Source organism: Canis aureus, chromosome 15 (assembly GCF_053574225.1).
Source record: "Canis aureus isolate CA01 chromosome 15, VMU_Caureus_v.1.0, whole genome shotgun sequence".
Lineage (NCBI taxonomy): Eukaryota > Metazoa > Chordata > Mammalia > Carnivora > Canidae > Canis > Canis aureus.
In genome coordinates this window covers 58866032-58880240 of record NC_135625.1, presented here as the reverse complement: position 1 = coordinate 58880240, position 14209 = coordinate 58866032, and the positions used below count along the sequence as shown (strand labels likewise).

The following is a 14209-nucleotide window of genomic DNA, read 5'->3' as shown; positions in this document are numbered from 1 at the left end:
GGGAGAAGCAGACACCATGCAGAGAGCCTGACGTGGGACTCGATCCAGGGTCTCCAGGATCATGCCCTAGGCTGCAGGCGGCACTAAACTGCTGCACCACAGGGGCTGCCCTTTTCTTTTAGTTTTTTAGAAAAGATTTTATTTATTTATTTTAGAGAGAGAGTGAGAGTGAACAGTAGAGGGAGAGGGACAGACTCTGCACTGAGCCTAGAGCCCCAAGTGGGGCTTGATCCCATGAACCTGAGATCATGACCTGAGCCAAAATCAAGAGCTGACATTTAACATGACATTTAACATTTATCATGACTTGAGCCAAAGGCAGATGCTCAACCACTGAGACACCCAGGCACCTCAACCCATTGCCTTATTTTCTATCAACACTTTGTTCCTATTGCCAATAACACAGTATTGTGTTTAGTTGCATATAATCCTTTTGGACTGAGTTCCTTAAGGGTCAGGACTGTGCATTATCTATCTTTGCATCCCTAGCTCCTAGGATATGCTTGGCACACAATAAAACAATAATTAGATGGGAACCAGAATTATATGAGGTCAGGTCTCATAAGTCTTTTGTTCTACCATCTATGATATGCTTAATTAGTCAATGAACAAGTATCTGTGAGCTTTCTTGTGCAAGGTATGGTACTGGCTCTAACACTTTTGAAATGAGCTATGACTCAGCAAAGAGCCAAACGGAATATGATCAAACAGGAACCACAGCCTTAGTGGACAGGGCTTCTAAAAATATATCTACTTTCCTCTCTCATAAAGAGTTAACTGTGGAGCCCCAAACTTTGTTTTTCCCCTCCATTCTGGGGTCAAGAAAGAGGAGAAGGTAGGGCACCTGGGTGACTCAGTGGTTGAACATCTGCCTTTGGCTCAAGTCATGATCCTGGGGCCCTAGGATTGAGTCCCACATGGGCTCCCCATAGGGAGCTGCTTCTCCCTTTGCCTATGTGTCTGCCTCTCTCTTTCTGTGTGTCTCTCATGAATAAATTTTTTTTTTAATTTTTAAAAAAAAGAGGCAGGGGAAGGCACATGACATACCCAAGACCTGCATTCACCTCACTCAACAGAATACCATAAGACCAAATAATAAACTTTAATTTGAGTATATTGCAGTACAATATAATAATTCTTTTGAAGTACAAAAATAATTTTAAAAATTTTCCATTTGCAAGTAAAATTTGCTACCAACTATTAATAGTACATTGATGTTCTGAACTGTACATATGACACTACATTCCTAAGCCTGTACCCTCTTCTCTCCTGTATCATCACATATAAGAAAAACTGCCAAGCAATCTTGAGACCCCGCCAATAGTTTAAAAGTAGCTATCCTTACTAACAGAATTGGATGGTATCCCTCTTAAACTAGACTATGCTTTTTTGGCTCAATACTATAGATTAAAAACTTTTTAGAAATTAGTTTAAAATTCCAGGAATTGCTAGTTTTGGAGTATCTGCTTTTCTCAAAAGACAGGACAATGGCAGGGAGAAGCTAGATTGTTAAATTCCACAAAAACTCATTTAACAGTAAATCACCATCAATGTAAAAGCTTATTAAGTCTAGGAAATTTGAAAATAATAGCAATTAACTGGAAGACAAATTTCATTGCCAAAAGCCACTGAGGAGTTCCATCTGTCTTTTTCCACTATTATGTTTCCAAATATTTTACGTGAGTGCAAGTAAAAATCACAAGATAACTAAATTTAAAGCATGCTCTGTCCAGCTCTCATCCATCTAGTACCCTAGATGCTGAGAACCAACTACTGAAAAAGTAGGAAAATGTAATGACAAAGCAGCTTTTGGCATATGAAAAAATACGATTTTGTTTTCTAAAATTCAGTTATTCAGGCCAGTTTGTTTTGACCCGTGCTCTGAATGGGTTAGATCTGGGTCTAAGATAAAAGACAGGAACTAAAAGAACCCCTCACAACCATCCAGAAGGCAAAGGCTCCCTGCAGAACCTCATCTTCTCTCCTAGACTGCTCCCCTGCCGTGTTTCCGGCTCCGTTCTGCATAACTTCCTCAGCCACAGTGTGGCTGGGCGCACACTGGGGGCATAGGTGTATCAGCCCAGGCAGTGCAGATGCGAATTCTCTAAGCTGTCTGGAGTGCTCCAAGGAATTAGGACTTTCTTTCAGTTCGCATGCTGGAAGGGGACAGCTCTGCACTTTCTACACCTGTAATGCTGCGGACCTTACACTAATAGAAACAAAATGCATGGTATAGAAACAAAGGTAATCTGGTACAGAAAAACATGTACGTCTATTTTCTGAACATCAGTTGCCAGTCTAAAACTGCTCAGTTGTATAATAGGTTTGTGTTGCAAGAGCTCAGAAACATGGGGCTGGAATATGACTTAGGACAGAGTCCAGCCATTAGGAGATTCCTCAAAGGACTCCGCACAATCCATGCTTTATTATCATTACATTAATTAACAGCTACACTGCATATGTTTGATCTTTGCAGCCCTACTTTCAAAATTGAGGTCTATTGAACAAGATATATGAAAAAACAATGCCTAGCCTGTTTTGTTCCCTAAAATATACTGGAGGAGTGACTAATGCAATCGGTATACTATGTCTTGAACATTTGTAGATATACCACATGGGTTTTTTTCTATGGTACTCACCTTCTGAAAAACTGCAATACTCCTGTTGCTTCAGTGTACCATGTTATTTATCATCAGAATTACTGAAAGAGTAATCCCTGAAGTTCATTAGCCATTAATGAGTTTGATAAGGGATCTTCCTGCCACTCTTTGAATCATATCACTATTTATGACCTCTGCTCTCCCAAGATTCAGAAATGCATTACAAAATTCTTTATGGAATTTTCTAGTAAAATGGGATAAGATGGGCAAGATGGGCAAGATGAAGACTGTAGAATGATGGTGCCTCTTGAGCATTAAAGGCATTTGTTATTGCAGCGAGGGGAAAGTATCATAGAATGCCAATATTTAAAAAAAAATGATGCCATTCTCCTTAAAGTCAGTAAATCATATAAGAGTTCTCTGAGTACTTTTGGAAGAAAGGCACCAGACAAGTCCAAAGTCTTATTGCTAGTTGGATCATATGGGGACCATAGCATGGACTATGGTGCTTAGTTCAGCCAGGAAGCTAGTTCTAAGCAAGTCAGTCACTGATCTTGATGCTTGAAGGGCAAGGAAGGAAATGTCAAAGAACAGAGCCCTGCATCTTACATTAAACTAGAGGAAAATGATTTCCAATTTCACATCAAAGTGGTGACTGGTTCCCGAGGACTCTGGAGCTATTTTAGATAGGCACTCTGTTTTCTTTGGCCCATTTCTTCATGATCCGGATGATGTACTCCACTTGGGTGTTACCTGTGCTTCTCAGTAAATGGAGCACTTCTCGAAGGGTCTCTCTGAGGAAAAGATTTGAAAGGACAAAGCGTTTCAATAAACCATGTAAATTAACAGGTAAAATAAACTTGTACTTGTTCTTCACATACTTCCAGTAGAGCATCTTTGGTAACAGATTATTTTACTGTGTATTCACAAATAGTTATGAACTTCCAAGCCTTCTATTTTTACAGTGGTATAGTAAAATGGAAATTCTATGAAATCCTTCTAACCAACCCAAATTTCCCTTGTTTACTTATACTATCTATATACATGCTGTTAATCTTTCTGTCCTAATATGACATTAGTGTTTCTATTTCTACGCCTATTCTTTTGACCCCGTAGAAAAAAGGTATATCAAGGAGCTAGGTTCAAAGAGTTGGGTTCAAATTCTAGCTCTGTACTAACAAGTTGCTTCTCTGAATCCAAGTTCTTCTTTCTTTAAGGTGGCAATCACCATAAACTGAGAGTCAATGCCATTATTTGTTAAATTTTACAAAGCCAGGGCAGCCTGGGTGGCTCAGCGATTTAGTGCCGCCTTCAGCCCAGGGCCTGATGCTGGGGACCCGGGATCAAGTCCCGCGTTGGGCTCCCTCCATGGAGCCTGCTTCTCCCTCTGCCTGTATCTCTGCCTCTCTCTCTCTGTCTGTCTCTCATGAATAAATAAATAAAATCTAAAAAAAATTTTTTTACAAAGCCAGAGGAACGAATGATTTCTTCAAGAAAATTAATATATTAACACATATAGAAGACAGGAAAGTTCAGGGCCAAGATTTAGCAAAAACCCAGTAGTTATGTTTTTTGTTTGTTTGTTTGTTTGTTTAAGTAGGCTCCCAATGTGGGGCTTGAACTCATGATCCTAAGATCAACACCTTGAGCTGATAAGAATTGGATGCTTAATTGATGGAGGCAACCAGGTACCCCACTCCCAGTATTTATGTTTTCAGTAATTTAAATTTAATTAAAATTAAAACTCATGTTTTAAGTAATGCATACTAAAACTTTCCTATTGGGGATCCCTGGGTGGCTTGGCGATTTGGCGCCTGCCTTTGGCCCAGGGCACGATCCCTGGAGTCCCGGGATTGAGTCCCGTATCGGGCTCCCGGCATGAAGCCTACTTCTCCCTCTGCCTGTGTCTCTGCCTTTCTCTTCTCTCTCTCTCTCTCTCTCTCTCTCTATCATAAATAAATAAATAAATCTTAAAAAAAACAAACTTAAAAAAAATAAAACTTTCCTATTGCCTTATCAAATGTATAGGTGACTGCCCATTGATCCTCTTCCCTAAGAGTTCACTCATATTTTCTATTTCTTTTTTCCCTCAAGCATCTTCTTTCACCTAAAATTCTTTTTTTTTTTTTTTTTTTAGATTTTTTTTTTTTTTAGCTTTCATTTATTTATGATAGTCACAGAGAGAGAGAGAGAGAGAGAGGCAGAGACATAGGCAGAGGGAGAAGCAGGCTCCATGCACCGGGAGCCTGATGTGGGATTCGATCCCGGGTCTCCAGGATCGCGCCCTGGGCCAAAGGCAGGCGCCAAACCGCTGCGCCACCCAGGGATCCCACCTAAAATTCTTTAAACTTGTGTTTAGGATTGGAAGTAGACACAAGGCAGGAAGTAATTTTTGATAGATTATTTACTTTTAAAAAATAATCACATGTCCTATTCGTATACTAATAAATACATTCCACAAGGTTATTTTTAGAAAACTGAATTTAGTTTTAAGTATTTTCAGTTTGTTACAAGTGGAGCTGTATGTTACTTAATTTTATGTAAATCTACCATCTTAGTACTTCCTGGAATATGAGAAGGCAAAAGAAAAAAAAAAGAATTACAATTATCAACCATACCCACTCCATTCCTAATTCTTTGAAGCCTAAACTAAAAGACATGAAAAAAACAACAGGCAAAGAAGGAGTACAAGAGACTGAAAAAGACTTTGTTTATGAAAATGACGATTCATTTGGAGCCAAATACAGATCTTGCTCTTACATATGAAAGCTATAGTATATAGTATAGTATACTCAATGTCCCCAGTACATATGATTTGGGATGACCTGATTTTACGACATAAAAATTTCTGGAGGATAAAAGTCAGATAGAAACATGAAACACCTTAATCTTTTTTTTTTTTTTTAATTTATTTATGATAGTCGCAGAGAGAGAGAGAGAGAGAGAGAGAGGCAGAGACACAGGCAGAGGGAGAAGCAGGCTCCATGCACCGGGAGCCCGACGTGGGATTCGATCCCGGGTCTCCAGGATCGCGCCCTGGGCCAAAGGCAGGCGCCAAACCTCTGCGCCACCCAGGGATCCCCACCTTAATCTTTTATTCATCATTATAGTTTTGGGTTTTCAGAACATGGCATTTAAGAAAACAATTCTTTTCCCTCACAAACCAGCAAAAGAATAGAGGTAGTGTCTCTTGTGTGATTACTTACTTGGGTTCTCTTCCAGCTAAGATCATCTGGAAAATGCCCACACAGGCACCCCTCTTGCCTTCCCAATATTCAGGGTTGGGATCCAGCCTCTCTAAGACATCAAAAGCTTTGGCTGAATAATAGAACTGGCCCATCTGATTAAAAGAAAGTATTGTGATGATACTTGTATCCAAAAGATTGTACCAAATGAAACTAAATGTAAAGATATCATGAAATAGAACTGTATAAAAGAATGTATGGTTGGTGATAACATTTTCAGTAGCAAACTAGATAAATTTCAATTTCTTATTAAAACAAAAAGAAGGAAAAGCACAATTTAAGTACACGATTCAATTTATATCAGCACCTTCATTCACTTTTTGACAAAAAAAAAATTTTTTTACATATAAGTCAAGTTACGCTGTAATCACATTTGTCATTTCTCCTAATTATAGTGAAATCTTTTTTTTTTTTTTTTTAAGACTTTATTTATTTAGGGACGCCTGGGTAGCTCAGTGGTTTAGTGCCTGCCTTCCGCCCAGGGCGTGATCGTGGAGTCCCAGGATCAAGACCCACATTGGGCTCCCTGCATGGAGCCTGCTTCTCCTTCTGCCTGTGTCTCTGCCTCTCTCTCTCATTCTCTCTCTCTCTCTCATTGTGTCTCTCATGAATGAATAAATAAAATCTTTTTTAAAGATTTTAGATTTTAAAGATTCATGAGAGACACACACACAAAGAGAGGCGAGACACAGGCAGAAGGAGAAGCAGGCTCCTCACAGGGAGCCTGTTGCAGGACTCGATCCCAGGGCCCTGGAATCACAGCCTGAGCCGAAGGCAGATGCTCAACTGCTGAGCCACCCAGATGTCCCTAATTATAGCGAAATCTTGATGATAAACTGATGATTGTGATTTGAGCAAGGTATCTTTCATGTTTCCTCAATACATTTTGTAGATTACTACTATATTTCATTTTATGCTAATTTGACCATGTTCAACCCAAGAGAACAGTACTTTCCCTGACCTTGTTCCTAAATTCTCAAAATGCCTAGATGGATACTACTACTCTAAACACCAAATCTTCTAAACGTTTAATTCATTTTGACAGACTTCTTTCCCAAATATATTACACATCTCCTTGGCCTCATAAGAGCATGCCTAATAGGATTAAGTTTTGCTTAGATGAATTTTCTTGGCTGGCAATCATAAATGTAGTATTGCCATTTCCCTGAAGGCTTCAAATTGCTGGGTAATTCCCCTTGATCAAGGTGGTTTAGTTACCTCTCCATTCCTGTAAACTGTTGTTCTAAACCTTTCCTAATTTCCTGAAGATCTCTATTGCATTCTTAGCTTAGTGTTTTCTATCCTTCAGGGGAGGAGACACAACTTTCCTCCCTTCGATTCAAATTATACTTGCACTTTCATCATCCTTCCCTCATTTCTGCCCATTTTAGAGGAAGACGTGTTCTTATTCCTTTTCAAGGTTAATCTTTCTTCTTATGTTCTATTCAAATTATTTCTGGTCAAATAACAATGTGAGTGGTGTATGAAACATAAATGTACAGTTTAACGCCTATAAAATGAATGCAAGTATAATCACCACCCAGGTCAAAAACCAAGACATTGACAGCAAAACAGACGCTCTCTATGTGTCGCTTCCAGATGGCAACTTTCTCCTTCCCTCCAGAAGCAACTACTATTCCAACTTTTATGGTCATCAGTTTTTGTTAAAAGTCTTTCACTTTGGGACACTTGGATGGCTCAGTGGTTGAGCTTCTGCCTTTGGCTCAGGGCGCAATCCTGGGATTCCAGGATTAAGTCACACAATGGGCTCCCTAGAAGGAGCCTGCATCTATCTCCTTCTGCCGATGTCTCTGCCTTTCTGTGTCTCTCATGAATAAATAAATAAAATCTTTAAAAAAAGAAGTCTGACTTTTTTTTTACAGTTTTATTACCTATGTATATGCCTTTAGACAATATAATTAAAATGTGCTGCTCAAAACTTTATCTATATGACTACCTATATAGTCTTTTGTGTCTTGCATATGTTAAGATGCATCTATATTGCTGGATATAGCTCTAGTTGGTTCATTTTTTAGAACTTTTTATTTCTAGATTTACAGGAAGTTACTGAAGATAGTACAAAGAGGTCCCATGTACCTTTCACCCAATTCCTCCAGTTTACTATAGTATAATATCACAGTATCGAAACCAGGAAGTTGACATTGCTACAAAGTGTGTGTTTAGTTCTGTCATTTTATCAAATGTGTAGATTCACGGAACTACCACTGCTATCAAGATACAGAACTATTCCATCACCAAGCTTTGCTACCTATTTATAGTCATATGTGCTCCCCTCCCTGCTCACAGTCCATAACCCCCAACAATCACTAATTTGTTCTACACTTCTACAATTTTGTCATTTCACCAATGTTATGTATATATGAAATCAAGCAGTATGGGACCCTTGGAGATTGGCTTTTCTTCACTCAGCATAATGTCCTTGTTATTCCTTATTAGTCCAAGTTATTTTGGTACAGTGTAAGAAATAGAGTCAATGGTTTATAATACTGTTGTATAGTGACAGGCAGTAGCTACACTTGTGAGCATATATAGAGTTGTTGAATCACTATGTTGTATGCCTGAAACTAATGTGATATTGTGTGTCAACTATACTTCAGTTAAAAAAAAAAAATCCAAGTTACTGTGTGTACCAATAGTTTGCTCCTATTATATAACTCTGAAAAAGCAGGAGGGATCTCCGCCCAAAGTTTGGTTTGGATGTCAAGAGTGGTGATACACTAAGAGAGCATGGGAAGATTTCTTACTTACATAATTGAGATCTGCGGGGGAAGTAGGGCAGGCCTCTCAAGCAGGTTCAAAATGGCCTGAGACAGCAAGGCAAGGAGACTGGCTGGGTTTTTATTGCAGTTGGGGGTGGGGCTGGGATGAGGTTCCTGAGCAGGAGCAGGGTCTTGTGTGGTTTGAATCATCTGATGGCGCCAGAGGAGTGTGTAGCATTTCTTATCATTTTGTCCAGATATGGGGTACAAGGGGAAGAGGGAAGGTGGAACTTAAAAGCTGTCAGCATTCAAACATCAAGAAATGGAGTCAGGCTTGTCATCACCATTCCTGTTTATTAATGAGTAGTAGTCCATGCCAAACCAGTTTGTTTAACCATTCACTACCAAAGGACACTTGGATCATTTCCAGTTTTTGGCTATGACAGATAAAGCTGCTGTTAACATTGGGAATAGGTATTTGTGTGGACACAGTTTTCATTTCTCTGGGATAAATGCCCAGAAGGGTGATTGCTGGGTCATATGGTAAGCATACGTTTGTTTGTTAAAGAAGCTGCCTGTTTCACATATATATTTTTTTCATCCTTTTACTTTCAACCTACCTATATCATTATATTTGAAGTGAGTTTCTTATAAAATGCACATAGTTGGGTCATGGTTTCTTATCCACTCTGTCAATATCTGTCTTTTAATTGGTATATTTAGACCATTTACATTTAATGCAATTATTGCCATGTTAGGACTTAATTCTGACATTTTTTTTCCTCTTTGCCCTTTCTGTTTTTCCTGGACAGGGATATCTTGCATATGTCTCTGTAGTTTGCAGCTGAAGAAATACATGATTGTGCAATTAGCACAGAAGGAGGACAAAAAAATCTGACTTGACCTCTCCAGTGTGCTATATATATCTTTTTCCTGCTTTTTCTAAATTGTAATAAAACTTAGCCATGAGTGTAACTTTGAGTCATGTGAACTGTTCCAGTGGCTCACCAAACTAGTGGGTGGTCATGGGACCACTGAGACAATAGGTAATACTAAATTGTTTATTGAGATTGTTACCTTCCTTTGTTTTTTTTTTTTATTTTTTATTTTTATTTATTTATGATAGTCACACAGAGAGAGAGAGAGAGGCAGAGACATAGGCAGAGGGAGAAGCAGGCTCCATGCACCGGGAGCCCAACGCGGGATTCGATCCCGGGTCTCCAGGATCGCGCCCTGGGCCAAAGGCAGGCGCCAAACCGCTGCGCCACCCAGGGATCCCCGTTATCTTCCTTTGATCTTTACTCCATCTTTCTCTCATCTCTTTTAGGGCCTTCCTCCATCAAAAATGTTCCCGCTCTCTTGAATCTTTAATCTCCCTGTTTAACAGCTCCTCCGGCTAAGGATATACTTTTACTCCCTACTGTAAAAGAAAAAAGAACTCCCACCATCTGCAAAAATACTCCCCTACCCCTAAATCTGTGTTTTCCCTTTTAAGTTAGCAACACATTTCCCCCTTATCTTTAGCACTTTTTTTTTTTTGACTGTCGTCTACACTTACTGAGTCTGCTTTCTAATCTCATTCTCTTCTCTATCCACTATTGTTTTCTCAGGTCTCATACAATTCCATCAGGTTGCAGATTTAACATTCTCCTCCCTTGGCTTTTGATAAAATAGGAACAAGAAAAAGAGGAATGAAAAGCACTTTTTATATCCTTCCTGGTTCTTTTCTTTCCTTTTTGTCCATCTTCATCCTCTGTCTCTTGCACTGATTCTTCTATTTCTATCCCTTAAACTCTGGTGTTCATGTGGTTCCTTACCCCATTCACTGGTTAACCTCATTCTCTTCCATACTCTGCTGCTACTACTGCTGCTACTATTACTACTACTATTACTACCACTACCACCATCACCATTAACTACTGTTAATTTTTTTTCCTTTTTTTTTGGGGGGGGGGGCATGTGCATGGGTTGGGAGAGAGGAGGGGCAAAGGAAGAGGGAGGAGAGGACAGAGAGTGACTCCTAAGCAGCCTCCATGCCCAGCACACGCACAGCCAATCCCATGACCCTGGGATCATGACCTGAACCAAAATCAAGAGTTGGATGCTTAACTAAGTTATCCACGTGCCCCTACTGTGAACTTCTAAAACTACATCTCTAATTCTGACCTCTCACATGAACACTCTGATAATTTCCCACATGTAATATCTCTACATGGAGCCCCAAACACACTTCAGATTTAATACATGTACAAATGAACTAAATTCCTGAATGTTTTCTTTCCCCTCTGCCTCCTTTAACTCACTTCATCTTTGCCATCTACTAAGTCATATCAAACATTTTTAAGTTTCCTATGTTTTAAAACCTTTTCCACTGATGGCGATTCACTTTCTTTTAGCAGTGATTCACTCTAAAATGAGCTATTATTAATTAATTTAACACTAGACCCTCTATACCTAACATTTACCTAACAGGAAGAAATATTCCAAAAAAAGGAGTTTCCTATTTGAGACTAATTTGTAAAAAAGCTTTTAATATATAGGATGATATATAGGGCCTATATATAGAGCCCAAAAGTCCTCCCTCCTTCTCTCTGCTTTTTCAACTCCCTACACACACCCCTGCACATACACACACCCCTGCTCCCACATACATACATAAAGAGCCAGTCCTTTACTAAATTTGGTTGCTTTTTTATTCTGTTTCTGGTTCCTTTGTCTTTCATCTACTATTTGTACCTAAGTATTTCCCCAGGATTGGTTTGCAACTCTCTACTCTTCTCACTTTACTTCCTTACTTGGGTAATCTCATTTTTGGAGGCTTCAATTACTATTGAAATGGTGATGATTTCTCTAAATCTAGTCTCTAGATGTCAGAGGACATCTTTCTTGAGTTTCAGAGCCAAATTTCCAACTACCAGATGAATACCTCTACTTGGATGGTATCTAAAGACTCAAACACAACCTTTAGAAATCTAAAACAATCTCTTTAAATCATTGTTTCATATATATTGTGCTATATTTTATTTATATGTATACATTCTTGACGTACATATAAAACCCTAAAATGCTAACTCTTGAGTTCAGTTTGTTCCTAAAAGGGATGATATATATATATTTTTAAGATTTTATTTATTTACTCATGAGAGACACACAGAGAGAGACAGAGACAGAGACACAGGCAGAGGGAGAGGCAGGCTCCATGCAGGGAGCCTGACATGGGACTGGATCCCGGGACTCTGGGATCACGCCCTGGGCTGAAGGAGGCGCTAAACCACTGAGCCACCCAGGCTGCCCTATATTTTTCTTTTTTAAATATCTTATTCATTTATTTATTCATTTATTAAAGTAGGCTCCACGGCAGCCCGGGTGGCTCAGCAGTTTAGCGCCACCTTCAGCCCAGGACGTGATCCTGGAGACTGGGGATCGAGTCCCATGTCAGGCTCCCTGCGTGGAGCCTGCTTCTCCCTCTGCCTGTGTCTCTTCCTCTCTCTGTGTGTCTCTCATGAATAAATAAATAAAATCTTAAAAAATAATAATAATAAAAATAAAATAGGCTCCACATCCAGCATGGAGCCCAACAGGGGGCCTGAACTCACGACCCTGAGATCATGACCTGAGTTGAGATCATGAGTCAGCCACCTATCAACTAAGCCACACAGGTGACCCTAAAGGTTTTATTTTTAAGTAATCTCTATATCCAACATGGGGCTTGAACTCTAAATCCTAAGATTGAGTCACATGCTCTTCCAACTGAGCCAGCCATGCCCCAGAGATGACATTTCTGATAGTCAGATGTGAATCCTCTCACCAATGGCCATTTAATCTCTAGGCACCTCTCCCTAATACTTAATCAGTGTAGCACTTGAGACTGATCTTTAGTTTTCCCTTTAGATCTCACTCAAACTCACCTTGTAGCAGTCATTAGCAATGAGCTGTAAGAGGCTAAAGGACTCTCCAGAGGTTTCCATCTTGAGATAAAGTTCCCAGGCTAGTCTTGGTTTCTTGTTCATGATATCTACAAAAAGAAGCAAAGATTTGTGCCTCTTAAACGTACAGGAAATACAATTCTACAACTTCTATTCTTTGCATTTGGTTGTATGTTCCAAGCAAACAAAGAAACGGTAAACAGCTCTTATGGAGAAAGTTTGCAATGTTACATTAAGCTGATTTTCCGTCAGAATTTTACCATATATAAAATAATTACTGATTTTTTAGATTGGGTTGATTTTCAGTAGTTCCCACTTTGCTCATCTGCTTAAAAGGCACTATCATTCATTCAATCCTACTTATAGCTTCAGCCTCACTTAGAACATCTGATTATAGAAATCTTCCTATGACTTCAAAAACTCTGTGAACATTTTAAATCCAGGTGAAAAAAAGGAGCAAGGAAACATAATGAAGAGGGGGTAGACAGACAAGACAGAGGTTTTGGGCTATAAAATATACAAAAATAGTATGTTTTTGACATTTTACCACTTTTCAGGTCTGCATCATAATAAAAAGGTAAAATTAGCATAACAGTCTCATTTAGAAAAGGACCTGTAAACTGAGATTCTGAAAACTTTAACAGGGCTGATGGAAGAACTTGGCATCTTTCAGGCTGTTGATGCTAGGCCAACACTGTATGGCAGAACTAATCACGAGATAAATGTATGTAATGCAGGTATATGACCATCCTTACTGAATAGTATTAATGATGCTTAATTTCAGTGTTTACTCATCCTATGAAATAAAATTAGGAATGTTTGCTGTAATTTCCATCCAGAAGATTATGCAACAGAGAATAAAAAGAGGATTCCTCTGTAACATTTAAAAGAAGACTCACAGCACCGAGCTAACCAACTGAGGTAAATGTAATCATTTTTCATCTTCTCACTTTGGATTAAAAGGAAAACCTGCAAGAAGAGGAAAGAAAAGGAATAAACAGGAGTTTATTTTTGCAGTAAAAATACCGTATTGGGTTGCCTTTGATTAATATTTAGTGTAGCCTTACAGACGGTCAAATCCTCTACAGGCTGCTAAGGAAAGGACAAAACTGGAGGACACCTGGGTGGCTCAGTGGTTGAGCATCTGCCTTCAGCCCAGGGCGTGATCCTGGAGTCCCAGGATCAAGTCCCATGTCGGGCTCCCTGCATGGAGCCTGCTTCTCCCTCTGCCTGTGTCTCTGCCTCTCTCTCTCTCTCTCTCTGTCTCTCATGAATAAATAAATACAATCTTAAAAAAAAAGAAAAGGACAAAACTGTGGTGATGTAGACACACTTCTCTCAGTTATTGATATCACAAGATGACTGAAAAAGGTTGGTAAGGATATAGAAGATTTGAACAAAATAACAATCACATAACACCTATTTTGTTCAACGACACATGACCATGTTACTGAGCAGTAAAGCAAGTCTCAACAAATTTTGAAGGACTAGTGTAATACAGAGCACACTGGATGACCACAATATGATGAAGTTAGAAATCAAAATGAAATAGCCTGGGAAAGATAATACACATATTTGAAAATCATGACACACATTTTAAAATAACTCCCAAAGAAGACAAAATCGTGTAAGGTAGAATTAGAGTTTGAATAATAACAAGTGGAACAATTTTGCTAAATAATAACAAAATCGAATAATTCAACTTTATTGCTTTGAAT

The 14209-nt window shown here is 39.0% G+C and overlaps 1 protein-coding gene across 3 annotated transcripts in view; it reads right to left on the bottom strand.

Annotated features, from left to right (window-relative positions):
* Window positions 1-1083: 1083 nt before the first annotated feature.
* IFT56 (intraflagellar transport 56) overlaps window positions 1084-14209 on the bottom strand; it is a 54656-nt gene continuing 41530 nt past the window's right edge. For all 3 annotated transcript variants that reach the window (XM_077850093.1, XM_077850092.1, XM_077850094.1), the window contains 4 exons: window positions 13391-13460; window positions 12474-12580; window positions 5807-5940; window positions 1084-3394 (listed from right to left, as the gene is read on the bottom strand). In XM_077850093.1, the coding sequence (XP_077706219.1) occupies window positions 3283-3394; window positions 5807-5940; window positions 12474-12580; window positions 13391-13460 (423 nt within the window). In that variant the 3' untranslated portion in view covers window positions 1084-3282. The remainder of the gene's footprint in view (window positions 3395-5806; window positions 5941-12473; window positions 12581-13390; window positions 13461-14209) is intronic.